General features: G+C 53.2%; 1 protein-coding gene and 3 long non-coding RNA genes across 6 annotated transcripts in view; 1 reads left to right on the top strand and 3 right to left on the bottom strand.

The window, feature by feature from the left end:
* Window positions 1-27,752, top strand: part of SIL1 (SIL1 nucleotide exchange factor) — a 104,869-nt gene that overhangs the window by 40,207 nt on the left and 36,910 nt on the right. For all 3 annotated transcript variants that reach the window (XM_086851756.1, XM_086851758.1, XM_086851759.1), the window contains 2 exons: window positions 7,786-7,906; window positions 25,557-25,653. In XM_086851756.1, the coding sequence (XP_086707882.1) occupies window positions 7,786-7,906; window positions 25,557-25,653 (218 nt within the window). The remainder of the gene's footprint in view (window positions 1-7,785; window positions 7,907-25,556; window positions 25,654-27,752) is intronic.
* On the bottom strand, window positions 4,831-7,823 carry LOC147650445 (uncharacterized). The gene is made up of 2 exons (XR_015276714.1): window positions 7,334-7,823; window positions 4,831-7,032 (listed from the first exon to the last, which is right to left on the bottom strand). It is a non-coding gene; the product is annotated as an uncharacterized LOC147650445 (long non-coding RNA).
* Window positions 15,291-16,999, bottom strand: LOC111922060 (uncharacterized). Its single transcript, XR_002860369.2, has 2 exons — window positions 16,010-16,999; window positions 15,291-15,899 (listed from the first exon to the last, which is right to left on the bottom strand). It is a non-coding gene; the product is annotated as an uncharacterized LOC111922060 (long non-coding RNA).
* On the bottom strand, window positions 18,384-20,092 carry LOC111935695 (uncharacterized). The gene is made up of 2 exons (XR_002867797.2): window positions 19,103-20,092; window positions 18,384-18,992 (listed from the first exon to the last, which is right to left on the bottom strand). It is a non-coding gene; the product is annotated as an uncharacterized LOC111935695 (long non-coding RNA).

Consider the following 27,752-nt stretch of genomic DNA (forward strand, 5'->3'; position numbering starts at 1 on the left):
CCACACATGCCATCATCATCATCATCATCATCATCATCATCATCATCCTCCTCCTCCACCCTCCTTGCCAGTGAGGGTGGGTGGCAGTCACAGGGACCTGCTCTGGCCCTGCCTGTGCCCAGGGGCCCGCCTGCCGCTCCCTCCCTCTTGCAGCAGGAGCTGGAGGAGAAGCCGAGTGGATTTGGCAGGCGTGTGAGGAGGGAGCCCAGCCCTCACGAGCTGCCTCTGCTCTCCCAGCAGCGCTCAGGGCGCTCAGCACCAGCTGCCAGCTGGGAGAGCAGAAATCCCAGGGCTACAGGAGAGCCCTGGGTCAGAGAAAAAGGGCAGCTGTGAGCACTGTCCAGCTCAATGACCAAATGGAATGGTGCTTTCACACCTCTGATCAAGGGTTACTTATTGGAGAGCCCCTTCCCTGTGAGGCTTTGTTCTTTGCTGGCTGGTGATCTTTAAGATCCCTTCCAGCCCAATTCCGTAATTCTTTCCCTGCTCCCTGTTCAAGTGGAGTTCAAGTCCAGCAGAAAGCAGTGCTGCTGCTTTGAGACCTGTGAGGAGCCTGGGCAGGAGCACACTTGGTGTTGGGATGTGTCAGAGCAGGGGGGCTTTGGGGCTTTCCCAGGAATGGCTTTGCAGTGCTGGGTGTTGAACAGGGGACAGATTCACCCTTGGCAAGTTGAAAGTATTTCAGATGGCTTCTGTTCCTGCTCCACTGCAGAGCTGGACACAGTCAGTGTTGGAGGAGATGTTGTACTTTGACATCACCATTGTGACAGGTTGATTTCCAGGATATTTATTAACATAGCTTGGAATGTCACAGAAAGGTTTGTCAGATAAACTATCCAACTGAAGTGTCTTACATGAGACTTCCTTGGTTTTGTTGAGGTGCTTTTAACTCTTCATTCTGTCTCTTAACACTTCATCCCATTCAGGGAAGAACTGGGGCTTTCTGGGAGACCCTCTGTGCAATCTGTGGCTTGGGGATCAGGCCCTGCCCTGAGTGTCTGGGTGCCCTGGGAGGCAGAGGGAAGCAGCAGTGTGACTTGTTGGCTCATGCTGTAAGGACAAAACTCCTCTCTTAGGGTTTCCTCTGCAATCCCAGGGAGAAGAGGACATCTCTGTCCTTGTCAGCCCTGACATTAGATAGCAGCAGCGATGGATCCAGGCTGGCACCAGCAGGACTGGTCCCTCGCAGGCAGAGGCAGCCACAGCTCCTTTGGGCAGAGCTGGGCAGCGCTGGGAGAGCTGGCACCATGGCACTGGGCATGCTGCATCACCCCAGGGCTGTGGCGACCTGCCTCGGGGGAGGCAAAGAGTTCCATTGTCCCACCCCAAACCCCTTGTGAAGGACGGCCCAGGGGTTCTGATTGGGTTTGAGTCCCTGGGGGTTCTCCCTTGGCGTGCTTCTACTGGTCCCTGACCCTGAACTCCACCCTCAAGGGTGGAGACCCTCGGGAGTTCTGTCCCTCAAAAACCCCTGCTGTGCCTCTGTTCGGGCCTCTCTGTTCTGGATCTGAGTTTGCTCCTGTGCTGAATAAATGGTTTCATGAACCGGGAGCCCATCTTGTGGGTGTTCCATGCTGGTCCCCAGAACCCTGCGGCTTCCTGGACGAGATCCTGAGGTTGTGGACTGCAACACAGGGCTTCATCCTGCAGCCCATCCCCTGCAGAGTCCAGGCTGAAGGGACACTTTATGAACATGGACAGCGTGCAGTGATTTTATAAAAGAGTTTTCTCTAGAATCAATTTTGGTAGGAGACAAAGCCCCTGCTGTCACTGGTTACCTGAGAAATCAAGAGGCAGTGAGCTGGCTGGTGCTTCTCTGGGGAGATGCTGTGCTCAGCAGGCGGCTGGGGCTTCCCAGCAGTGCAGTGGGAGTGAGAGCTGCACAGGGAGTGGATTTGTACAGCATTTCTTCCAGCATCACGGGAATTTGTACTTGGAACGGACACAGGTGTCTGAGCTCCCTCCCTGCCCGAGGTGGGGAATGCTGGGGGTGTTGGGGGAGCCCCCAGGCCTGGTGCTATGAAACTTCACCAGATACCAGGAACAGGTGACACAGAGCATTAATGACATTTTCCAATGACACTTAATTGGGAGGAGCAGTGAGTGCCAGACAGTGAATTAATGCAAAAGGCTGTAGCTGACTGAAAAAGGGACAGAAAGAAACAAAATGAGATTCAGGCTATGGACTTCTTCCCATCAGTAATCCATCTCTTACTTACCTGTGCCTGCTACATATCTTCCTTTTGTGTGTAAAAATGTTCTGAAGTAACAAGCAATCTGGAGAGCAGTAGGACTTGCCTTTGTAGGAAAGAAAGGAAAAAACTGGAAGCAGGCTTTGCTGCTTCCTTGCTCAGCAGCTGTGTCCAGGTCAGGGTGTGAGCTGAGCCCACCAGACTGGGCCTGGCTGCTCTGTTTTCCTGTGTGGCATGGGACAATCCTATCCACCCAGGCACAACTGGAGGCAGGCACAGTGTCCCTTGTGTGCCAGCAGCACATGATGCCCTGGCCTTGGCCAGTTCCCCAGCCCTGGTGGCTCCTGGAGCTGGGGATGCAGCTGTGAGGAGCTCTGCTGCTTCCTGGGATTTGTCTCCTCTCGTTTTTAATCATTATTTTATTAACGGAGAAGGTGCCATCAGATAACTTATTGTGGATGCTGTCAGTGGGATTATTTCAATACTGCAGCACTGTTGGTGTATTTTGCTGGAACATTCACATATTGATTCCAGATTCCTTTGTTGCCTGTACTAGAAAGAAAGTCCCTTTTCCCTCACTCTTTTCGTGGAGAGAAACAAAGAGTAAAGGAAGGTAGATGTTATCTGAGGCTTGCTCACATACTGAGGTAATTTTTGAGAGCTGCAGAGCCTCTTGCTGACTCATAACTGGGGCTTGTTTTCAAACCCTTGATAGATTTTTGAATTCTCTTACAATGGCAAATAAGGATGCTCACCTGGGGACAAGCTGGGGCTCTGCCTTGGCGAGCTGGATCATCTTTGTGATCTTTTTGCCATGGGGACAGCAGGTGCTGCTGTGTCCCTCTTGGGCTCCTCTTGCTGGCAGTCAGTGGCTGGCAGCTTTGTCCAAGGGCTGGGGATGGGATGGGAGACGGGATGGGAGATGGGATGGGATGGGATGGGATGGGATAGGATGGGATGGGATGGGATGGGATGATGGGATGGGGAGCCACTGCCAGGAGTGAGTGAGTCATTGCACAGCCTTGGTTTGCAAGTCAGTGTAGGACGTACCCTGCCCCTGCCCATGGCTGAGCAGTGGGTTGGGGCTCAGCCCTGTCCCCATGATGGAACACAAACCCACTTGTGGCCAGCAGTGTGTGGAATGATGTGCTGAGAAAGAGACGGGCAGGATGAGACCTTTCTCTTTGAGTGAGGAAACCCAGCTGGTCATTTGGTTGGTCTAGAGGAAGAGAGATGGGGTTCTTTGGATATCACTGCATATTCCACACAGCAGCCCTCTGCTTTTAGTAATGTGGTATACAACGTGCCTGATCCTCCCTCCGTTGTGAGCCTGGTGGAAGCATGTCCTGTTTTCCATTCGTTTATTTATTTATCATCTTGTTTTCAGCCTCTGCAAAGCTTGATATTGGTATAGAGCCTGGGAAGTGTGCACAGAGCAAAGTAACAGATAGTTGTGATTTGGTTACAAGGCAATAATTTAAGTGGACAGGTTTAGCTGATAACATAAAGCACACAGGAGAAATCGCTTCGGTTTATAAATGTCAGCAGAGCCCCTGCGAGTGAGCTGCTGCCTGGTGCTGCTGCTCCATCCAATATATTAAAAGGAGATATAAACAGATGTCTGAAAAAATCTGCCTGACCAAGATTAAAAGAATGGGGCTATAAATTAAAGTCTTCCTTGGCGTCTCTTTAAGCAACTTTATGGACAGAGCGCGTCCAAATAAACGAGTGCTAATGCTCGGAGGGGTGGTTTGGGCTGCAGAGTCCCCGGGGTGGGGACGGCTTGTGGGGACAGCAGTGTCAGTCAGAGCTGGCATGGGAGACCAAAGCCTGTCCTGGTGCTTCTGCAGCTGATAAAGGGATTAAATCAGGAACAGGAATAACACCATCCCTGCAGTGTCGCCACAGGATCAGCGTCTCCTGTTTGGAAAATAAACGCTGTCGCTCTGCTCTGACATTTATTCCCAATAAAGACCTTGTCGTTTGTGCAGTGACAAGGGTTTTATCCTCTGGGAGTGCTTCACCTGTTGGGCACTGTCTTTTTGGCGTGAGGCAGTGAGTGATTGAGGGGCAGCAGAGGCTGGAGCTCTGCTCAGACCCTGCGGCTTTCTCTCGATCCATCGCCCCAAGGCAATGCAGTAACACCTATTCAAACAGAGAGCAGGTTCAGACTGGATATTGGGCAGGAATTGTTCCCTGGTAGGGTGGGCAGGCCCTGGCACAGGGTGCCCAGAGCAGCTGAGGCTGCCCCTGGATCCCTGGCAGTGCCCAAGGCCAGGCTGGACAGGGCTTGGAGCAGCCTGGGACAGCGGGAGGTGTCCCTGCTGTGGCAGGGGTGGCACTGGATGAGCTTCAAGATTCCTTTCCACCCAAACCATTCTGTGATTCTATGATTCTGTGACTTTATTTTTAATTTATTTTAATTTATTTTAGCTCTGGCTAAAAAAATCCCAAGCGTGGGATATTTTTTAAGTGCTAAGGAGTACAAACCAGTTGTGGGGGCGGGAGTTTGCTGCTTCCCCCTCCACAGCTGTAGCCCTTCTGGCAGGTTCGTGGAGGGGATTTCACAGCTATTTCTACTCACTGGGTAGTTGATTTAGAGCTGGGAAATTAATTAGAATGGAAACTCTTCTTTCCCTTTATGAGGAGCAAGGGATGTGGTCTGGCAGCTGTAGGATTTGCAGCTCTCAGGGAAGAGGGACCATTCAGCAAGACATCTAGGCAATGCCTACCTGTGGATACACATCTTTTTTTTGTCTGAGGTGTCAAGGAGGAAAAAATGCTACAAAATGGCTTAAATATAGATGTGTTTTGATATTTTTTTAATTGAGTTTCATTTCCCAAATGCAACTTAATGCAAACAATAAGTAAAAAATTAATTTCTCTTGGGAAAAAGCTATTAACAGAATGATTCTGTTTTAGCAGCATGTGAAGCTGTATAATTGCTTACATATGTATTGCTCTAGTGTGTGCTCCCAGTTGTTGAATACTATCAAATTATAGGAATCAAAGAGAATCAACTATTTTTAAGGGAAATGTCTAGAAGCTACATACTGAAACATGATTAAAATTCAGGATTTCCAGCTTATTCGTCTAAATCAGCAATTTTAATCACATTATTCAAGTCAACCCACCCTCAAACACACTTTTGACTTCAAAATACCCCAAACTAAATAAGACAGAAGACCTTCCTTGAACAGCTGTAACATTTTTAAATGGCAATGTCAATCTTTTTGTTGAAAGCAGAGATGTTTTTCATGGTTTATTTATTAAAGCAGCGCATTTGTCCTGCTGTGCCATGAACCTGGGCTACCGTGCAGAGTGGCAAGGAGAAATCCCTGGAGCGCCAAGAGCTGCTTAAACACATCAGAGTTTTGCTCTGGGGTTGGGATGCTCTTGGTTAAATCTCATTTAGTGTGCAAAGCAGGAGCAGGAAGAGTTTGTGTCCTGGCTGATGCAGCCTCTGTAATTTGGCTGTGCTGGGTGTGCAGCTCGTCAGCACCAGGTCTGGGTTGGGTTTTATTTCCTGCTGGCTGAGAATAGAAACGGGAGGCTAGGCTCCTCTTGGGCCTGCTCCTGTGCTTTGCCTTAGGATGATTCTCTCAAGCAAAGCCCACCTACCTTCCTCCTCTGCCCAGGCAGGCTGATGTGGCTGGATGCAGCCAGAGCTGCCCTGGCAGGGCTGTTCCTGGCTGGTGACAGCTCAGAGCTGCTGCTGGGGCTGTGCCCTGGCTGGCCCAGTGCTGGTGACATGGCCAGGGAAGGGAAGGACGCTGGCTGCGGGGGGAGGCACCCGGCTCGCCCCTCGCTTTGCCTCCCGAGTGCATCGGTGGCTGCAGAGGACAGGATTGTCCTCCTGCGCCCTCTGCTCAGCACGCCATGGCATTTTGTTCTGGAACAGCCTGGGCTGGCAGGGACCTTAGAGCGCATCTCGTTCCACCTCCCTGCCGTGGGCACGGACGTGTCCCACTAGAGCAGGTGGTCCTTTGCTGTGTTTTTCTTGCTGGCGGAGCCCTGTCTCGGTGAGCCAGAGACAGGAGATGTGGAGTTGCCCTTTTCATGGAGATCCTACAAAGTCCTTTCTGACTCCTCCTTCCAGCTCCACCACCAGCGAGGGCCACAGCAAATTCCTGCAGAGCCCAACTCTCAGCGTGGGAGGATGCTCCCATAGACAGACAAAGATTAAAGGTCCTGCATATCACAAGCTTGAGGAGTGGGAGGAGGTTGGGATCTGTCCATGGGAAGCATTCCAAGCCTGTCCTCCCATAGTTTAAGATGGGGAGATAATCACATGTCCTCTCACATATCCAACCAATGCAAGCTCCAGTGGACAGGACTGATGGAGAGAAAGAGGGTCTACCAGAAATGCAAACCTTGTTTTAATAGGAAATCCTCCAAGTTGGATTTTCCTGGTTTTTTCTAAATGCATTTATACCAACTGGATGACTACAGGCTTTGAAATATTTCTGTCTGAATTGTGACAAACATCCCAGTCTCATGTAGGAAGCACCAGGTCCTTTGATCAGCGAAATGTCTCTTTGGGCTTGAACAGGGAGGGATCAATCCAGTTGTTCCTGAGACCAGAGCTTTTTGTCTGTGAGTACATTTATGGTACAAAATAATTACCCTTGTCTTCACTTCCCTTTGGTAGGAGATGCTCCCTGTCTCCTGCAAGCTGTTACTCTATCCCAGGTATCTTTTTAGGTAAAAGTAAGACAGAAAGGAAAAGCTGAATAGGGAATCCTCCTCAGGAGGGAGGAAGCTGTGGTCTGTCTGTCCACCTGTGAGCAGCTCAGTGGCTGTTCAGCTGCAGCGTTGCTGTCCTGGGCAGGCAGAATTCCTGCATTAAGAGAAGAAGAAATGCCATCAAGAAATAGCAACCAAATATTGCCTCCTCTTCACCGCAGTGCTGGGCTGGCCGTTGAGATATGTTTGTGGTGAACTGCTGAAAAACATTCTGAATTTCCTATTTTTTCTGCATTTAAAATTTCCTGTTTTATAAAAAAAATATTTTTTCCTATTTCTGTATTTAAAACCAAAGTTTAATGTATTCTGTGTATTTTTGTTGGCAGATAGTAGTGATCATAAATTCCCTTTAATACAGCATTTGCACACCAGCACAGCCTTGATGTGCAGCGTACCTGGCTGTACTCTGCAGGATGCTTTGATTTCCCTTTGGTAGATGCATTTTATTCTGTCTGCCCCAATCAGCAGCAATTCCCCTTTCTCCATGTAGCCTCCAAATCTACTTCTGGTGTGGAGTTTTGGTGCTCTCCTAGGAGCTGGGCTGGAAGGGACAAAGGAACTGGGGTTTTCTGGGTTCAGGGTTCTACCTCCACTGTGGCTCAGAGCCAGCCTGGCAGCACAGGGACACCTTTGGTGGCTCGGGGTGGCATTTCTGGGAGGGAAAAACAGCCCTTTAGGGGGGCTACTGGATGGGAGCAGGGGCAGTGGTGGATATACCACTCCTCAGCATGTGGGATGAAGCTTTTCTCCCCTTCTCCCAGGGAGGAGAATGTGCCCTCAGCTCCCAGTTCCTCCCAAAGCTGGGAGCAGTGCACGGGCCATGAAATAACGTGACCTTTGTTTGTAGGTCAGGCTGTTCCGGCAGGATCACACGTGCGGCTGAACCTGGAGACGGGAGAGAGAGAAGCCAAGCTCCCAGACAGAGAAAATGGGGAAAGTGGAACAAAAGAAGAGAGAAGAAGGAAAAGGTACATACATGCAAGGCTGTGCAGGGGTGGGCTGTGGGATTCATGCCTTTTATTAGAGGCCAGGCTCCCAGGTGTGCTCAATTACTGCCTCTTCCTGAGACTTAATTGCTGGGTTAGGAGCTCAGCAGTGCTGGAAGCAGAGCCCTGTCCTTTGTGATCCCTTTGGGATGGTGGTGGAAGTGCCCTGAAAGCACATTCAGAGGCACCTTCATGGTTTCTCATGCCATGACACCGAAACTAAATTGACAATGTGTCTTCTTTGAATGAGATTTAGCTCTTTGAAGTATCTGCAGCAGGTGCTCTGAAACAGCTTTCTGAGCCCTGGGATCAGCTGTGAGGGACTCAGCCAGCTACTGTGTCCCAGCTGGGATCAGCCCACAGCCTCACCTTCACACCAGGCACTACCAGGCTCCCTGGAGATAACACCTTCCCTGCAACCACCTTTTTAAATGTCCTTAAAACTGCGGCTGCTGCTGACTTTCTGCTTGTAACCCTCTGAGAAAAGACTGGTTTAGTTACGAGGGGAAATACTCTCCTGGAGCGCGTCTGCTATTGCAGGACCTCTGCGATGAGGATGCTGGGGGAGCACGAGGCTTTTGGGTCAGGGGCTGAGCTGGGGGCCCTGTTGGGCCCAAATCCCCCAGCCAGTGCCCCTGCAGCTGTCAGCCAAGGGGGGACAGGGGCCAGTGGCCGCTGCCTGCAGCAGGAAGGCGGGCAGGGCTAGGATCCCCACGCTTGGCTTTTGTCTCTTGAACAATGCGGGCACGGGGCAATGCAAAGCGGGGAGGAAGCAGAGGCCGGAGCCTTTGGAGGCTCCAAGGCTGAAACAGCAGCCCCTGCAGCAGCCCAGATGCAGATCCCACAGTTCCCGAGGCTGCCATGGCCTTCAGGGCATGAACGGGGCCTCATGGCCTCCCTGTGGCCTGATGGCCAGGAGTCCCGTGGCTGCAGAAGGTTTCCTGCCTGCTTAGGTGGCATCGCTGCAGGGGCTGCTCCTGTCAGAACCCCCTGTCTGCTGGTGACAGCTTTGCTCTTGGGACACGGCCCTGGCCCAGCCCAGGACCACGAGCGGGGCCCAGTGCTGGGTCAGTGGGACGTCCCCGCGCACAGGGACCCCCCAGGCCCGGGGAGCCAGAGCAAGTGGAAACCACAACTGTGCAAACGCTGCCTGTGCCCAAAGGAATTGCAGAGAGAAGTGTGCTTTTAAAAATAAATAGCATTTATTTACCTAAGATCAGCAGATCCTAGGCTTTAGAGAACACTTTTCATTATAAGAAACCCTATAACAACAACAATCTATAGAACGTATTTACATGGGGCCTATAAACTAACGATCTTCAAAACATATTTACAGCAAATAACTAACATGAAAAAACGTATGTACAAAGGGGACATATCCGTGGCCATGGTGTCTGGAGGAGAGTCCTGGATGGTCATCCAGGTAGAAAGGCAGCAGCAGGGCAGGACTCTGCTGCTAGCCTTGAGCGCAGCTGGGGCTGGGAGCCAGGCTCCAGGCGCCGTGATGGGGCAGACGTGGTGCAGAGGCAGAGCAGGGTGGTTCAGGTGGTGGATCCACTCCGCCTTGGGGAGGACATGGGGAGCATCGACCTGTTCTTCTGTGGAGGCTCCATCTTCATCCAAGGATCATGGGCTCCTCTTCATCCTTCTCATCCACCTCCATGTCCTCGATGCTGTCCTCCACATCCACCTCCATGTCCTCAACACACTCTTCCACGTCCACCTCCATCATTTCTTCCATATCCAGCACCATGTCCACTTCCATGTCCTCTACAGTGTCTCCGGTTGCCTGTGAGAGGAAGCACAACCTCTCAGTGGGGTCCTTGTCCCACAGCAACCCCACAAGGCCACGGCCTGCCCGGGCAGTTGGGGTGCCCCCGGCCTGGAATGGTCCCGTACCTGCCCCGCGACAGGAGTGCACATCCTGCTGGGCTTGGTGCTTCAGGACAGGCAGTGGGAGAAGTCCAGGAAGCAGGAGAAGTCCAGGCAGCAGGAGCAGCTCAGCACTGGCACAGAGAGCGGAGACGGAGTGACAACTGACCGTTGTTGAGGTGTTGTCCGTGCTCATTTCCAGGTCCTGGACATTCCAGCTGCATCACTCTGCCAGCTGTGATGTCACAGTGCCACACTCGACAGTGGCAGATGGGGATGGTGGAATGATCAAATCCTTGAATGGTTTGGCTTGGAAGGGGCCCTAAAGATCACCTGGTTCCAAGCTGAGCAGCCTCCCAGCACACCAGGTTGCTCCAGGCCATGTCCAGCCTGGCCTTGGATGTTGCTGGGGATGGGGCATCCACAGCCCCTCTGCCCAGGTGCCTTTCTCAGGGATAAACACCCTCACAGTAAACTTCTTCCCATCATCAAATCTATTCCAGCTGTCTTTCCGTTCGGTCCCCTTTCCCGTTGTGCTGTCTCTGCAGTGTCTGAGGAAGAGTGGCCCTCCCGCTTCCCTGTGGGCCCTTCCCTCAGTGGAAAGGTGCTCTGAGGTCTCCAGTCAAGCTTCTCCTCTCCAGCCTCAGCAGCCCCAACTTTCTCAGCCTTTCCCCACAGGGAAGGTGCTTGAGTGCCCTCAGCAACTTTGTGGCTTCCTCTGGCACTCAGCAGCTTCTCTGGGAACAACGGGGGACATCAGGCCTGGGGTGTCCCACAAGCCCTGCAAGGCGCTGGCCTTGGGAATCGCCAGAGCCTGGGAGCTCTGTGCTTGCCAAAGTTACAGAGAGAGGAGAAGAAAATGAAGAGGAGCAGAGCAGGGAGCCTGAAGGAGATGGAAAGAGATGGAGAGCTGGTGATCCTGGGTGCCTGTGCAGTGTTTTGGAGGCTTTAACGGTGCCCCTGGTATCTCTTCCAGGGCTGTGGGGATGTTTTTGGTGGAGGAAGTCCAGCAGAAGGTTTCTGATCACCAGTGTGTAGAAAATGAACTTTGGCAGAGGCAGAGTTTTCCTGGGATGCAGTTTCTGGAAAGAGCATCTGAGCAAACTTCTGCCAGATCTTGGTGTTTCTGGGGCTCCCTGTGCACGGGGGTGTCCCAGTGACCCAGCTCAGAGCCCTGCTCATGATCCTGGGCCGAGGCAGGGCCGTGTCCCCACGAGCAAAGGTGTCACCAGCAGAGAGGGGGCTCTGACAGGAGGAGCAGGGAGCGGCCCCTGCAGCAGTGCCACCAAAGGCTGCTCCATGGCTCCTGCTCCGGGCATGGAGATGTTCTTCATCTTCCCACTCAGCAGCTGCATTTCCTTTCTTTCCGTGCAAGAGTGACTGTGGCCCAGATAAACACTCCTTGATTCAACCAGAAAGGTATAAAGATGGACACAAGGGGGGTTTCTGGAATTTCTGGGTAATTTCTGTGTGGATTTGCCCTTGCCCTGGCTCTGTGTACAATGGTCCTAAGCTGAAATCGGCAGGTTGAAGCTTGCAAGCCCTTAGGAATGATTTAGTGGCAGGGGACATTTGTGTGCAAGATGAAATCCTGAGGTATCAATTAATCAGCTGGTTCTACTGTGGTAGGACTTGAGATTTTGGGTCAGCAGGCTGATTGCAGAGCCCCTGATTGTCAGGGTGAGGTGTGAACCCCAGACAGGATCCAGCACTCAGACCAATCTTTTCTGGAGCGTAGTGGGTTTTTTCATCCCTTTCCTCCTGCCTCTTGATGGGGATACTGGGGGAGCACAGGGCTTTTGCTTCAGGGGCTGAGCTGGGGGCCCTGTTGGGCCCAAATCCCCCAGCCAGTGCCCCTGCAGCTGTCAGCCAAGGGGGGACAGGGGCCAGTGGCCGCTGCCTGCAGCAGGAAGGCGGGCAGGGCGAGGATCCCCACGCTTGGCTTTTGTCTCTTGAACAATGCGGGCACGGGGCAATGCAAAGCGGGGAGGAAGCAGAGGCCGGAGCCTTTGGAGGCTCCAAGGCTGAAACAGCAGCCCCTGCAGCAGCCCAGATGCAGATCCCACAGTTCCCGAGGCTGCCATGGCCTTCAGGGCATGAACGGGGCCTCATGGCCTCCCTGTGGCCTGATGGCCAGGAGTCCCGTGGCTGCAGAAGGTTTCCTGCCTGCTTAGGTGGCATCGCTGCAGGGGCTGCTCCTGTCAGAGCCCCCTGTCTGCTGGTGACAGCTTTGCTCTTGGGACACGGCCCTGGCCCAGCCCAGGACCACGAGCGGGGCCCAGTGCTGGGTCAGTGGGACGTCCCCGCGCACAGGGACCCCCCAGGCCCGGGGAGCCAGAGCAAGTGGAAACCACAACTGTGCAAACGCTGCCTGTGCCCAAAGGAATTGCAGAGAGAAGTGTGCTTTTAAAAATAAATAGCATTTATTTACCTAAGATCAGCAGATCCTAGGCTTTAGAGAACACTTTTCATTATAAGAAACCCTATAACAACAACAATCTATAGAACGTATTTACATGGGGCCTATAAACTAACGATCTTCAAAACATATTTACAGCAAATAACTAACATGAAAAAACGTATGTACAAAGGGGACATATCCGTGGCCATGGTGTCTGGAGGAGAGTCCTGGATGGTCATCCAGGTAGAAAGGCAGCAGCAGGGCAGGACTCTGCTGCTAGCCTTGAGCGCAGCTGGGGCTGGGAGCCAGGCTTCAGGCTCCGCGATGGGGCAGACGTGGTGCAGAGGCAGAGCAGGGTGGTTCAGGTGGTGGATCCACTCCGCCTTGGGGAGGACATGGGGAGCATCGACCTGTTCTTCTGTGGAGGCTCCATCTTCATCCAAGGATCATGGGCTCCTCTTCATCCTTCTCATCCACCTCCATGTCCTCGATGCTGTCCTCCACATCCACCTCCATGTCCTCAACACACTCTTCCACGTCCACCTCCATCATTTCTTCCATATCCAGCACCATGTCCACTTCCATGTCCTCTACAGTGTCTCCGGTTGCCTGTGAGAGGAAGCACAACCTCTCAGTGGGGTCCTTGTCCCACAGCAACCCCACAAGGCCGCGGCCTGCCCGGGCAGTTGGGGTGCCCCCGGCCTGGAATGGTCCCGTACCTTCCCCGTGACAGGAGTGCACATCCTGCTGGGCTTGGTGCTTCAGGACAGGCAGTGGGAGAAGTCCAGGAAGCAGGAGAAGTCCAGGCAGCAGGAGCAGCTCAGCACTGGCACAGAGAGCGGAGACGGAGTGACAACTGACCGTTGTTGAGGTGTTGTCCGTGCTCATTTCCAGGTCCTGGACATTCCAGCTGCATCACTCTGCCAGCTGTGATGTCACAGTGCCACACTCGACAGTGGCAGATGGGGATGGTGGAATGATCAAATCCTTGAATGGTTTGGCTTGGAAGGGGCCCTAAAGATCACCTGGTTCCAAGCTGAGCAGCCTCCCAGCACACCAGGTTGCTCCAGGCCATGTCCAGCCTGGCCTTGGATGTTGCTGGGGATGGGGCATCCACAGCCCCTCTGCCCAGGTGCCTTTCTCCGGGATAAACACCCTCACAGTAAACTTCTTCCCATCATCAAATCTATTCCAGCTGTCTTTCCGTTCGGTCCCCTTTCCCGTTGTGCTGTCTCTGCAGTGTCTGAGGAAGAGTGGCCCTCCCGCTTCCCTGTGGGCCCTTCCCTCAGTGGAAAGGTGCTCTGAGGTCTCCAGTCAAGCTTCTCCTCTCCAGCCTCAGCAGCCCCAACTTTCTCAGCCTTTCCCCACAGGGAAGGTGCTTGAGTGCCCTCAGCAACTTTGTGGCTTCCTCTGGCACTCAGCAGCTTCTCTGGGAACAACGGGGGACATCAGGCCTGGGGTGTCCCACAAGCCCTGCAAGGCGCTGGCCTTGGGAATCGCCAGAGCCTGGGAGCTCTGTGCTTGCCAAAGTTACAGAGAGAGGAGAAGAAAATGAAGAGGAGCAGAGCAGGGAGCCTGAAGGAGATGGAAAGAGATGGAGAGCTGGTGATCCTGGGTGCCTGTGCAGTGTTTTGGAGGCTTTAACGGTGCCCCTGGTATCTCTTCCAGGGCTGTGGGGATGTTTTTGGTGGAGGAAGTCCAGCAGAAGGTTTCTGATCACCAGTGTGTAGAAAATGAACTTTGGCAGAGGCAGAGTTTTCCTGGGATGCAGTTTCTGGAAAGAGCATCTGAGCAAACTTCTGCCAGATCTTGGTGTTTCTGGGGCTCCCTGTGCACGGGGGTGTCCCAGTGACCCAGCTCAGAGCCCTGCTCATGATCCTGGGCCGAGGCAGGGCCGTGTCCCCACGAGCAAAGGTGTCACCAGCAGAGAGGGGGCTCTGACAGGAGGAGCAGGGAGCGGCCCCTGCAGCAGTGCCACCAAAGGCTGCTCCATGGCTCCTGCTCCGGGCATGGAGATGTTCTTCATCTTCCCACTCAGCAGCTGCATTTCCTTTCTTTCCGTGCAAGAGTGACTGTGGCCCAGATAAACACTCCTTGATTCAACCAGAAAGGTATAAAGATGGACACAAGGGGGGTTTCTGGAATTTCTGGGTAATTTCTGTGTGGATTTGCCCTTGCCCTGGCTCTGTGTACAATGGTCCTAAGCTGAAATCGGCAGGTTGAAGCTTGCAAGCCCTTAGGAATGATTTAGTGGCAGGGGACATTTGTGTGCAAGATGAAATCCTGAGGTATCAATTAATCAGCTGGTTCTACTGTGGTAGGACTTGAGATTTTGGGTCAGCAGGCTGATTGCAGAGCCCCTGATTGTCAGGGTGAGGTGTGAACCCCAGACAGGATCCAGCATTCAGACCAATCTTTTCTGGAGCGTAGTGGGTTTTTTCATCCCTTTCCTCCTGCCTCTTGATGGGGATGCTGGGGGAGCACAGGGCTTTTGCTTCAGGGGATGAGCTGGGGGCCCTGTTGGGCCCAAATCCCCCAGCCAGTGCCCCTGCAGCTGTCAGCCAAGGGGGGACAGGGGCCAGTGGCCGCTGCCTGCAGCAGGAAGGCGGGCAGGGCTAGGATCCCCACGCTTGGCTTTTGTCTCTTGAACAATGCGGGCACGGGGCAATGCAAAGCGGGGAGGAAGCAGAGGCCGGAGCCTTTGGAGGCTCCAAGGCTGAAACAGCAGCCCCTGCAGCAGCCCAGATGCAGATCCCACAGTTCCCGAGGCTGCCATGGCCTTCAGGGCATGAACGGGGCCTCATGGCCTCCCTGTGGCCTGATGGCCAGGAGTCCCGTGGCTGCAGAAGGTTTCCTGCCTGCTTAGGTGGCATCGCTGCAGGGGCTGCTCCTGTCAGAGCCCCCTGTCTGCTGGTGACAGCTTTGCTCTTGGGACACGGCCCTGGCCCAGCCCAGGACCACGAGCGGGGCCCAGTGCTGGGTCAGTGGGACGTCCCCGCGCACAGGGACCCCCCAGGCCCGGGGAGCCAGAGCAAGTGGAAACCACAACTGTGCAAACGCTGCCTGTGCCCAAAGGAATTGCAGAGAGAAGTGTGCTTTTAAAAATAAATAGCATTTATTTACCTAAGATCAGCAGATCCTAGGCTTTAGAGAACACTTTTCATTATAAGAAACCCTATAACAACAACAATCTATAGAACGTATTTACATGGGGCCTATAAACTAACGATCTTCAAAACATATTTACAGCAAATAACTAACATGAAAAAACGTATGTACAAAGGGGACATATCCGTGGCCATGGTGTCTGGAGGAGAGTCCTGGATGGTCATCCAGGTAGAAAGGCAGCAGCAGGGCAGGACTCTGCTGCTAGCCTTGAGCGCAGCTGGGGCTGGGAGCCAGGCTCCAGGCGCCGTGATGGGGCAGACGTGGTGCAGAGGCAGAGCAGGGTGGTTCAGGTGGTGGATCCACTCCGCCTTGGGGAGGACATGGGGAGCATCGACCTGTTCTTCTGTGGAGGCTCCATCTTCATCCAAGGATCATGGGCTCCTCTTCATCCTTCTCATCCACCTCCATGTCCTCGATGCTGTCCTCCACATCCACCTCCATGTCCTCAACACACTCTTCCACGTCCACCTCCATCATTTCTTCCATATCCAGCACCATGTCCACTTCCATGTCCTCTACAGTGTCTCCGGTTGCCTGTGAGAGGAAGCACAACCTCTCAGTGGGGTCCTTGTCCCACAGCAACCCCACAAGGCCACGGCCTGCCCGGGCAGTTGGGGTGCCCCCGGCCTGGAATGGTCCCGTACCTGCCCCGCGACAGGAGTGCACATCCTGCTGGGCTTGGTGCTTCAGGACAGGCAGTGGGAGAAGTCCAGGAAGCAGGAGAAGTCCAGGCAGCAGGAGCAGCTCAGCACTGGCACAGAGAGCGGAGACGGAGTGACAACTGACCGTTGGTGAGGTGTTGTCCGTGCTCATTTCCAGGTCCTGGACATTCCAGCTGCATCACTCTGCCAGCTGTGATGTCACAGTGCCACACTCGACAGTGGCAGATGGGGATGGTGGAATGATCAAATCCTTGAATGGTTTGGCTTGGAAGGGGCCCTAAAGATCACCTGGTTCCAAGCTGAGCAGCCTCCCAGCACACCAGGTTGCTCCAGGCCATGTCCAGCCTGGCCTTGGATGTTGCTGGGGATGGGGCATCCACAGCCCCTCTGCCCAGGTGCCTTTCTCAGGGATAAACACCCTCACAGTAAACTTCTTCCCATCATCAAATCTATTCCAGCTGTCTTTCCGTTCGGTCCCCTTTCCCGTTGTGCTGTCTCTGCAGTGTCTGAGGAAGAGTGGCCCTCCCGCTTCCCTGTGGGCCCTTCCCTCAGTGGAAAGGTGCTCTGAGGTCTCCAGTCAAGCTTCTCCTCTCCAGCCTCAGCAGCCCCAACTTTCTCAGCCTTTCCCCACAGGGAAGGTGCTTGAGTGCCCTCAGCAACTTTGTGGCTTCCTCTGGCACTCAGCAGCTTCTCTGGGAACAACGGGGGACATCAGGCCTGGGGTGTCCCACAAGCCCTGCAAGGCGCTGGCCTTGGGAATCGCCAGAGCCTGGGAGCTCTGTGCTTGCCAAAGTTACAGAGAGAGGAGAAGAAAATGAAGAGGAGCAGAGCAGGGAGCCTGAAGGAGATGGAAAGAGATGGAGAGCTGGTGATCCTGGGTGCCTGTGCAGTGTTTTGGAGGCTTTAACGGTGCCCCTGGTATCTCTTCCAGGGCTGTGGGGATGTTTTTGGTGGAGGAAGTCCAGCAGAAGGTTTCTGATCACCAGTGTGTAGAAAATGAACTTTGGCAGAGGCAGAGTTTTCCTGGGATGCAGTTTCTGGAAAGAGCATCTGAGCAAACTTCTGCCAGATCTTGGTGTTTCTGGGGCTCCCTGTGCACGGGGGTGTCCCAGTGACCCAGCTCAGAGCCCTGCTCATGATCCTGGGCCGAGGCAGGGCCGTGTCCCCACGAGCAAAGGTGTCACCAGCAGAGAGGGGGCTCTGACAGGAGGAGCAGGGAGCGGCCCCTGCAGCAGTGCCACCAAAGGCTGCTCCATGGCTCCTGCTCCGGGCATGGAGATGTTCTTCATCTTCCCACTCAGCAGCTGCATTTCCTTTCTTTCCGTGCAAGAGTGACTGTGGCCCAGATAAACACTCCTTGATTCAACCAGAAAGGTATAAAGATGGACACAAGGGGGGTTTCTGGAATTTCTGGGTAATTTCTGTGTGGATTTGCCCTTGCCCTGGCTCTGTGTACAATGGTCCTAAGCTGAAATCGGCAGGTTGAAGCTTGCAAGCCCTTAGGAATGATTTAGTGGCAGGGGACATTTGTGTGCAAGATGAAATCCTGAGGTATCAATTAATCAGCTGGTTCTACTGTGGTAGGACTTGAGATTTTGGGTCAGCAGGCTGATTGCAGAGCCCCTGATTGTCAGGGTGAGGTGTGAACCCCAGACAGGATCCAGCATTCAGACCAATCTTTTCTGGAGCGTAGTGGGTTTTTTCATCCCTTTCCTCCTGCCTCTTGATGGGGATGCTGGGGGAGCACAGGGCTTTTGCTTCAGGGGATGAGCTGGGGGCCCTGTTGGGCCCAAATCCCCCAGCCAGTGCCCCTGCAGCTGTCAGCCAAGGGGGGACAGGGGCCAGTGGCCGCTGCCTGCAGCAGGAAGGCGGGCAGGGCTAGGATCCCCACGCTTGGCTTTTGTCTCTTGAACAATGCGGGCACGGGGCAATGCAAAGCGGGGAGGAAGCAGAGGCCGGAGCCTTTGGAGGCTCCAAGGCTGAAACAGCAGCCCCTGCAGCAGCCCAGATGCAGATCCCACAGTTCCCGAGGCTGCCATGGCCTTCAGGGCATGAACGGGGCCTCATGGCCTCCCTGTGGCCTGATGGCCAGGAGTCCCGTGGCTGCAGAAGGTTTCCTGCCTGCTTAGGTGGCATCGCTGCAGGGGCTGCTCCTGTCAGAGCCCCCTGTCTGCTGGTGACAGCTTTGCTCTTGGGACACGGCCCTGGCCCAGCCCAGGACCACGAGCGGGGCCCAGTGCTGGGTCAGTGGGACGTCCCCGCGCACAGGGATCCCCCAGGCCCGGGGAGCCAGAGCAAGTGGAAACCACAACTGTGCAAACGCTGCCTGTGCCCAAAGGAATTGCAGAGAGAAGTGTGCTTTTAAAAATAAATAGCATTTATTTACCTAAGATCAGCAGATCCTAGGCTTTAGAGAACACTTTTCATTATAAGAAACCCTATAACAACAACAATCTATAGAACGTATTTACATGGGGCCTATAAACTAACGATCTTCAAAACATATTTACAGCAAATAACTAACATGAAAAAACGTATGTACAAAGGGGACATATCCGTGGCCATGGTGTCTGGAGGAGAGTCCTGGATGGTCATCCAGGTAGAAAGGCAGCAGCAGGGCAGGACTCTGCTGCTAGCCTTGAGCGCAGCTGGGGCTGGGAGCCAGGCTCCAGGCGCCGTGATGGGGCAGACGTGGTGCAGAGGCAGAGCAGGGTGGTTCAGGTGGTGGATCCACTCCGCCTTGGGGAGGACATGGGGAGCATCGACCTGTTCTTCTGTGGAGGCTCCATCTTCATCCAAGGATCATGGGCTCCTCTTCATCCTTCTCATCCACCTCCATGTCCTCGATGCTGTCCTCCACATCCACCTCCATGTCCTCAACACACTCTTCCACGTCCACCTCCATCATTTCTTCCATATCCAGCACCATGTCCACTTCCATGTCCTCTACAGTGTCTCCGGTTGCCTGTGAGAGGAAGCACAACCTCTCAGTGGGGTCCTTGTCCCACAGCAACCCCACAAGGCCACGGCCTGCCCGGGCAGTTGGGGTGCCCCCGGCCTGGAATGGTCCCGTACCTTCCCCGCGACAGGAGTGCACATCCTGCTGGGCTTGGTGCTTCAGGACAGGCAGTGGGAGAAGTCCAGGAAGCAGGAGAAGTCCAGGCAGCAGGAGCAGCTCAGCACTGGCACAGAGAGCGGAGACGGAGTGACAACTGACCGTTGTTGAGGTGTTGTCCGTGCTCATTTCCAGGTCCTGGACATTCCAGCTGCATCACTCTGCCAGCTGTGATGTCACAGTGCCACACTCGACAGTGGCAGATGGGGATGGTGGAATGATCAAATCCTTGAATGGTTTGGCTTGGAAGGGGCCCTAAAGATCACCTGGTTCCAAGCTGAGCAGCCTCCCAGCACACCAGGTTGCTCCAGGCCATGTCCAGCCTGGCCTTGGATGTTGCTGGGGATGGGGCATCCACAGCCCCTCTGCCCAGGTGCCTTTCTCAGGGATAAACACCCTCACAGTAAACTTCTTCCCATCATCAAATCTATTCCAGCTGTCTTTCCGTTCGGTCCCCTTTCCCGTTGTGCTGTCTCTGCAGTGTCTGAGGAAGAGTGGCCCTCCCGCTTCCCTGTGGGCCCTTCCCTCAGTGGAAAGGTGCTCTGAGGTCTCCAGTCAAGCTTCTCCTCTCCAGCCTCAGCAGCCCCAACTTTCTCAGCCTTTCCCCACAGGGAAGGTGCTTGAGTGCCCTCAGCAACTTTGTGGCTTCCTCTGGCACTCAGCAGCTTCTCTGGGAACAACGGGGGACATCAGGCCTGGGGTGTCCCACAAGCCCTGCAAGGCGCTGGCCTTGGGAATCGCCAGAGCCTGGGAGCTCTGTGCTTGCCAAAGTTACAGAGAGAGGAGAAGAAAATGAAGAGGAGCAGAGCAGGGAGCCTGAAGGAGATGGAAAGAGATGGAGAGCTGGTGATCCTGGGTGCCTGTGCAGTGTTTTGGAGGCTTTAACGGTGCCCCTGGTATCTCTTCCAGGGCTGTGGGGATGTTTTTGGTGGAGGAAGTCCAGCAGAAGGTTTCTGATCACCAGTGTGTAGAAAATGAACTTTGGCAGAGGTTGAGTTTTCCTGGGATGCAGTTTCTGGAAAGAACATCTGAGCAAACTTCTGCCAGATCTTGGTGTTTCTGGGGCTCCCTGTGCACGGGGGTGTCCCAGTGACCCAGCTCAGAGCCCTGCTCATGATCCTGGGCCGAGGCAGGGCCGTGTCCCCACGAGCAAAGGTGTCACCAGCAGAGAGGGGGCTCTGACAGGAGGAGCAGGGAGCGGCCCCTGCAGCAGTGCCACCAAAGGCTGCTCCATGGCTCCTGCTCCGGGCATGGAGATGTTCTTCATCTTCCCACTCAGCAGCTGCATTTCCTTTCTTTCCGTGCAAGAGTGACTGTGGCCCAGATAAACACTCCTTGATTCAACCAGAAAGGTATAAAGATGGACACAAGGGGGGTTTCTGGAATTTCTGGGTAATTTCTGTGTGGATTTGCCCTTGCCCTGGCTCTGTGTACAATGGTCCTAAGCTGAAATCGGCAGGTTGAAGCTTGCAAGCCCTTAGGAATGATTTAGTGGCAGGGGACATTTGTGTGCAAGATGAAATCCTGAGGTATCAATTAATCAGCTGGTTCTACTGTGGTAGGACTTGAGATTTTGGGTCAGCAGGCTGATTGCAGAGCCCCTGATTGTCAGGGTGAGGTGTGAACCCCAGACAGGATCCAGCACTCAGACCAATCTTTTCTGGAGCGTAGTGGGTTTTTTCATCCCTTTCCTCCTGCCTCTTGATGGGGATGCTGGGGGAGCACGGGGCTTTTGCTTCAGGGGCTGAGCTGGGGGCCCTGTTGGGCCCAAATCCCCCAGCCAGTGCCCCTGCAGCTGTCAGCCAAGGGGGGACAGGGGCCAGTGGCCGCTGCCTGCAGCAGGAAGGCGGGCAGGGCTAGGATCCCCACGCTTGGCTTTTGTCTCTTGAACAATGCGGGCACGGGGCAATGCAAAGCGGGGAGGAAGCAGAGGCCGGAGCCTTTGGAGGCTCCAAGGCTGAAACAGCAGCCCCTGCAGCAGCCCAGATGCAGATCCCACAGTTCCCGAGGCTGCCATGGCCTTCAGGGCATGAACGGGGCCTCATGGCCTCCCTGTGGCCTGATGGCCAGGAGTCCCGTGGCTGCAGAAGGTTTCCTGCCTGCTTAGGTGGCATCGCTGCAGGGGCTGCTCCTGTCAGAGCCCCCTGTCTGCTGGTGACAGCTTTGCTCTTGGGACACGGCCCTGGCCCAGCCCAGGACCACGAGCGGGGCCCAGTGCTGGGTCAGTGGGATGTCCCCGCGCACAGGGACCCCCCAGGCCCGGGGAGCCAGAGCAAGTGGAAACCACAACTGTGCAAACGCTGCCTGTGCCCAAAGGAATTGCAGAGAGAAGTGTGCTTTTAAAAATAAATAGCATTTATTTACCTAAGATCAGCAGATCCTAGGCTTTAGAGAACACTTTTCATTATAAGAAACCCTATAACAACAACAATCTATAGAACGTATTTACATGGGGCCTATAAACTAACGATCTTCAAAACATATTTACAGCAAATAACTAACATGAAAAAACGTATGTACAAAGGGGACATATCCGTGGCCATGGTGTCTGGAGGAGAGTCCTGGATGGTCATCCAGGTAGAAAGGCAGCAGCAGGGCAGGACTCTGCTGCTAGCCTTGAGCGCAGCTGGGGCTGGGAGCCAGGCTCCAGGCGCCGTGATGGGGCAGACGTGGTGCAGAGGCAGAGCAGGGTGGTTCAGGTGGTGGATCCACTCCGCCTTGGGGAGGACATGGGGAGCATCGACCTGTTCTTCTGTGGAGGCTCCATCTTCATCCAAGGATCATGGGCTCCTCTTCATCCTTCTCATCCACCTCCATGTCCTCGATGCTGTCCTCCACATCCACCTCCATGTCCTCAACACACTCTTCCACGTCCACCTCCATCATTTCTTCCATATCCAGCACCATGTCCACTTCCATGTCCTCTACAGCGTCTCCGGTTGCCTGTGAGAGGAAGCACAACCTCTCAGTGGGGTCCTTGTCCCACAGCAACCCCACAAGGCCGCGGCCTGCCCGGGCAGTTGGGGTGCCCCCGGCCTGGAATGGTCCCGTACCTTCCCCGCGACAGGAGTGCACATCCTGCTGGGCTTGGTGCTTCAGGACAGGCAGTGGGAGAAGTCCAGGAAGCAGGAGAAGTCCAGGCAGCAGGAGCAGCTCAGCACTGGCACAGAGAGCGGAGACGGAGTGACAACTGACCGTTGTTGAGGTGTTGTCCGTGCTCATTTCCAGGTCCTGGACATTCCAGCTGCATCACTCTGCCAGCTGTGATGTCACAGTGCCACACTCGACAGTGGCAGATGGGGATGGTGGAATGATCAAATCCTTGAATGGTTTGGCTTGGAAGGGGCCCTAAAGATCACCTGGTTCCAAGCTGAGCAGCCTCCCAGCACACCAGGTTGCTCCAGGCCATGTCCAGCCTGGCCTTGGATGTTGCTGGGGATGGGGCATCCACAGCCCCTCTGCCCAGGTGCCTTTCTCAGGGATAAACACCCTCACAGTAAACTTCTTCCCATCATCAAATCTATTCCAGCTGTCTTTCCGTTCGGTCCCCTTTCCCGTTGTGCTGTCTCTGCAGTTCCTGAGGAAGAGTGGCCCTCCCGCTTCCCTGTGGGCCCTTCCCTCAGTGGAAAGGTGCTCTGAGGTCTCCAGTCAAGCTTCTCCTCTCCAGCCTCAGCAGCCCCAACTTTCTCAGCCTTTCCCCACAGGGAAGGTGCTTGAGTGCCCTCAGCAACTTTGTGGCTTCCTCTGGCACTCAGCAGCTTCTCTGGGAACAACGGGGGACATCAGGCCTGGGGTGTCCCACAAGCCCTGCAAGGCGCTGGCCTTGGGAATCGCCAGGGCCTGGGACCTCTGTGCTTGCCAAAGTTACAGAGAGAGGAGGAGAAAATGAAGAGGAGCAGAGCAGGGAGCCTGAAGGAGATGGAAAGAGATGGAGAGCTGGTGATCCTGGGTGCCTGTGCAGTGTTTTGGAGGCTTTAACGGTGCCCCTGGTATCTCTTCCAGGGCTGTGGGGATGTTTTTGGTGGAGGAAGTCCAGCAGAAGGTTTCTGATCACCAGTGTGTAGAAAATGAACTTTGGCAGAGGCAGAGTTTTCCTGGGATGCAGTTTCTGGAAAGAGCATCTGAGCAAACTTCTGCCAGATCTTGGTGTTTCTGGGGCTCCCTGTGCACGGGGGTGTCCCAGTGACCCAGCTCAGAGCCCTGCTCATGTTCCTGGGCCGAGGCAGGGCCGTGTCCCCACGAGCAAAGGTTTCACCAGCAGAGAGGGGGCTCTGACAGGAGGAGCAGGGAGCGGCCCCTGCAGCAGTGCCACCAAAGGCTGTTCCATGGCTCCTGCTCCGGGCATGGAGATGTTCTTCATCTTCCCACTCAGCAGCTGCATTTCCTTTCTTTCCGTGCAAGAGTGACTGTGGCCCAGATAAACACTCCTTGATTCAACCAGAAAGGCATAAAGATGGACACAAGGGGTGTTTCTGGAATTTCTGGGTAATTTCTGTGTGGATTTGCCCTTGCCCTGGCTCTGTGTACAATGGTGTCGTTGTTTTAAAGGATAAGTTAAAAAATCACTATAAATCTTAGTAATTTCTTGTTGGGAGTTATGGATTAGAAGTAGGTCAAAACAGGCTTAAAACTTAAAAAGGAATAAAGCAAGTTTATTAACAAAACTACAAGAGTAAGAAACCTGAATAAAACCTCCAGAAACCCTTGTTTTCCCCATGCCAAATCATTCTTTTGTTCACATAAGGACATTGAAACAAAAAAATCCTGGTGATTAAAACAGTCCCAACTTTGCTGTAGTCTGTTCAGCAGTCTTTGCAGAGAAAAAGAAGTCCTCTTTTGTTAATCTATGGAGGTTTTCACAAGAAAACCATTGTCTCATTGTTTTCTATTTCTCAGATGCTGCCTCCCGGAAACTCTGCCATCTGTCCTTTCCTCCCATTTCACACCACTCTGAGGTGTGTTCCTGGGCCATAGGTCAAGGGGTGTCATTTTAAGGATGAGTTCTTCAAAGGCAAATGTTCTCTTCATCTGTCTCTGTGAGCATCTCTGGAAACAGAAGTTTTCTCTTTGCCTCTTAAGGGCCACACATATTCAACAAGTCTCACTTCTCCTTTTTTGTTCCAGCATCTCATAAGATCACAACTACTTCACCATTTACTCAGCTTTATCAATGAATTACTTTTGCTGAGATCCACACTTTGAAATACTCCATTCCCCCCAACATACTGTTTCATGAATTAAAGGAGTTTTTTCAGAACATTATTGTCTATCTCCATAGTTTTAGCAAAAGAATATTTCAGCTTATTAAGGCACCTGCTTATTTCTCTCCCCATCTGAAGCTTAATTCCTTTCTTCACTGTCTTTGATAGTTTATGTTGGCTCTTTACATGTTGATCACCCTCTCTCTTTCCCTCTCTCTGGAAAAAAGGGATTAATCTGCAAGTCTCATCTGGGTAGTGAAAAAGTTAAAATCTTGCCCAGGCCTTGTGGACGGTCTGGTGATCTCTGCTGGAGCAGTGGCTGGAGCTTTCTGGGATGGAAGATTTTTCATGGCTCCTCTGGGGGAGTGTGGTCACTGTCTCAGCATGCTTTCAATGGCTTTCTCTCCCCTTACTCAGCAGTCTCTGGTGAAACTGAGCAGCAGCAGAAACTGCAGCCGAGCCAGGAACCAGCCTGGCCCAGCAGCCCCGCTGTACAAGGCCCAGCGAGTCCTCTGGGAAGGGGCTCCTGTCACTTCACGGTCTCCATCCTTCCCAGGACCTGCAGAACTCCAGCCAGCCCTGCTCCCCCCACCGCAGCCTTGTCCGGCCTGGGGGAAGGAGGCTGAACTGGAGCCCTGGTACCTCTTCAAAAGTCAGAAACCAAAGAGAGCAAGAAATTCCTGGGCTTAGGTCTTAAGGTGGCATTCACAGGTTGATCTCACTTTTCAATGGCCAAAATTACTGTCAATTTTCAGAAATGGCCAGTTATTGGCCAGGAGAAGAACTCCCATCAACCTCCAGCAGCCTTAACTTCCTTAGGTGTTTCCCTTTGTTTCTTAAATGCCGATCCATCACAAATGGTACTAAGCTGAAATCGGCAGGTTGAAGCTTGCAAGCCCTTAGGAATGATTTAGTGGCAGGGGACATTTGTGTGCAAGATGAAATCCTGAGGTATCAATTAATCAGCTGGTTTTATTGTGGTAGGACTTGAGATTTTGGGTCAGCAGGCTGATTGCAGAGCCCCTGATTGTCAGGGTGAGGTGTGAACCCCAGACAGGATCCAGCACTCAGACCAATCTTTTCTGGAGTGTGGTGGGTTTTTTTCATCCCTTTCCTCCTGCTCTTAGCCATTGCTAGAATGTTGCAGTGAAAATAGAATAGAGGCAGTTGTTCACTCATAACATGTTCTGTTTTGTTTTGTTTTTTCTGCAAGGCTGGGCAAGGTCGATGTCAATACGAATTCATTCACATCCGAGGAGCTCAAAAAGGCCTTGGCTAAAATGAAGGAAAGTGAGAAGGCAGAAAGGAAGGTGAGTTTCCTGTTCCTAAAGCAATGTATTGAGCAGGGGTGTGACGACACCCTGCAGAAATTCAACAGTTAAAATGATTGCTTGGAAACACTGTGCAAACTAATCTTGTGGTGAATATGGGCCTAAATTACCTTTGCTAGCCCATTAGTGATACTGTTCCCTGGCTTCTCTGTATGAGTCTATGATTCTGTGAATGGTTTCAGTTAGAAAGGACCTTAAAGATGAACCAGTGCCTCCACTATCTTCCAGGCTGCTCCAAATCCCAATCAAGCTAGCCTTGGACACTTCCAGGGATCCTGGGGTAGCCACAGCTGCTCTGAACAATGTAATTTATCTGTTCCACTGCTGCTCAATTCACAAAAATGTCTGCAGTCCCCAAGGGGGACTGGATTGCAGCTGATCGTATTTACAGAGGGAGTTACTTTCCCTCTCACCACCCTCCTTGCTTTCTGCTTCCAGCCTCGTGCCCTGCATAGCAAAACCCAAATGGCCATGGTGAAGCAGGGGCTGAAGTTTCCTTACACAAGCTCTGAGCTGTCCATTTAGTTACAAACATTCCAGAACCCTAAGTAAATAGCTGGGATGATGTGTGACTCATCAGGTGCATCATAGCCTCTTTCCCTTCTCCCTTCTCCCTTAACCCTCGCTCCTTCTGCTGCCTTGGTGTTGGCTCACTCCAACGAAAACTGAAAGAGGAGTCAAGGCTCTAAAGTTCTGGTGTCACAGAAAGGTTTTTTTCTCCCCTTGTGTGGCAGCAGGGCATGATTTCGTTTGCTGGGAGATTATTTCCATAGCAGTGTTGCTGATTGATTGCAGGGCTGCTGGAAAGGGCTGCTGGAAATGAGGATCATTGAAATGCAGAAATTAGTGATTTCACTCTATTAGGTGAAAATAAGCCATATTTTAAAACCCCCTGTTAGAATAGCTTTTGTCCCGGCAACTGGGCTAAAAGCAGCTACATCTAATGGACCTAAAGTATTCCATTTGCAGTCACTCCTGTGGAGAGCAAATCCATCCTTGAGGGCTCTGTGTCAGAGGAAATGGAGTTACACTGAGCCTCTCTGTGCTCCAGAGAGGGGTACTGGGGATGCTGGGGGTGGACTGGGATGGCATTAATTACCAGTGGTGATTAATCATTCCATTGACACAGCTTTCACCTCCATTGCTCACTTGGTTTTCCCCTGGTGGCTTCAGCTCTTGGCTTCTGTTCCCTCATGGGGAGCAGGATGTGCAAACCCTTCAGCTGGGGCTTGCTCTGCATGCAAACACATCTTGTTATTTTTGACAAATTCCTTTCAAAAGGGGCTTTCTGCCGTTCTACTGTCCTTGGGGTAGCCCAGCTCCAGCCTGGTCTCTCTGCTGCTGCTGTCCCCTGCAGCAGCAGGCTGTGTCCCCAGTGCCACCAGTGCTGATGTTCCTGCACCTCTGGGTCTCGCTGAGATCTCAGACAGATCCTTTCCTCCTCACCACATGTTTTGTGTCAGTGCTTGGTTCAGGGCAGCCCTTGGGGTGCTGTTACTGCGAGGGAGATGAGCCGTGCTCAGGACAGGCTGCCTGCTGGCCAGGCCCCATGGCACAGCACTTCACTCCCCCAGCTTGTCACTGCTCCTCCTGCTTCCCTTTCTGACAGCTTCTCTCCCCACACCTTTCCCTGGGAGACAGAGCATCTTTGTCTGTGTCCGAGATCTCCTTAGAGCTGCTGGGCACTTGGGGCTGGATGGGACCCCTGGAGCTCTCCAGCCTCATGTCTGGTTCCAGAGAGGTTCAGCTGTAAGATCAGGGAGCTGGCTTAGGGCTTTTTGCAGGCAGATTTTGAGAACATCCAGTTGCAGGCAAACAGAACAGCAGCACTGCTGCCTGCAGGCTTGGTGTTGAGCTGGGAGAAAATGGGATGCAGAAATGGTGCATAAACGGCCTGGAGATGTAGAAGTGGTGCAAAAATGGTCTATAGATGTAGAAATAGTGTACAAATGGTGTAGAGATGTAGAAATGCTGTACAAATGTTGTAGAGATGTAGAGTGGTGTATAAATGGTGTAGAGATGTAAAAGTGGTGTACAAAGCCCTGCTGCTCACTCGTACTGTGGCTATCTCACAGGTA

This window comes from Cyanistes caeruleus, chromosome 15 (genome assembly GCF_971803275.1).
Source record: "Cyanistes caeruleus chromosome 15, bCyaCae1.hap1.1, whole genome shotgun sequence".
Lineage (NCBI taxonomy): Eukaryota > Metazoa > Chordata > Aves > Passeriformes > Paridae > Cyanistes > Cyanistes caeruleus.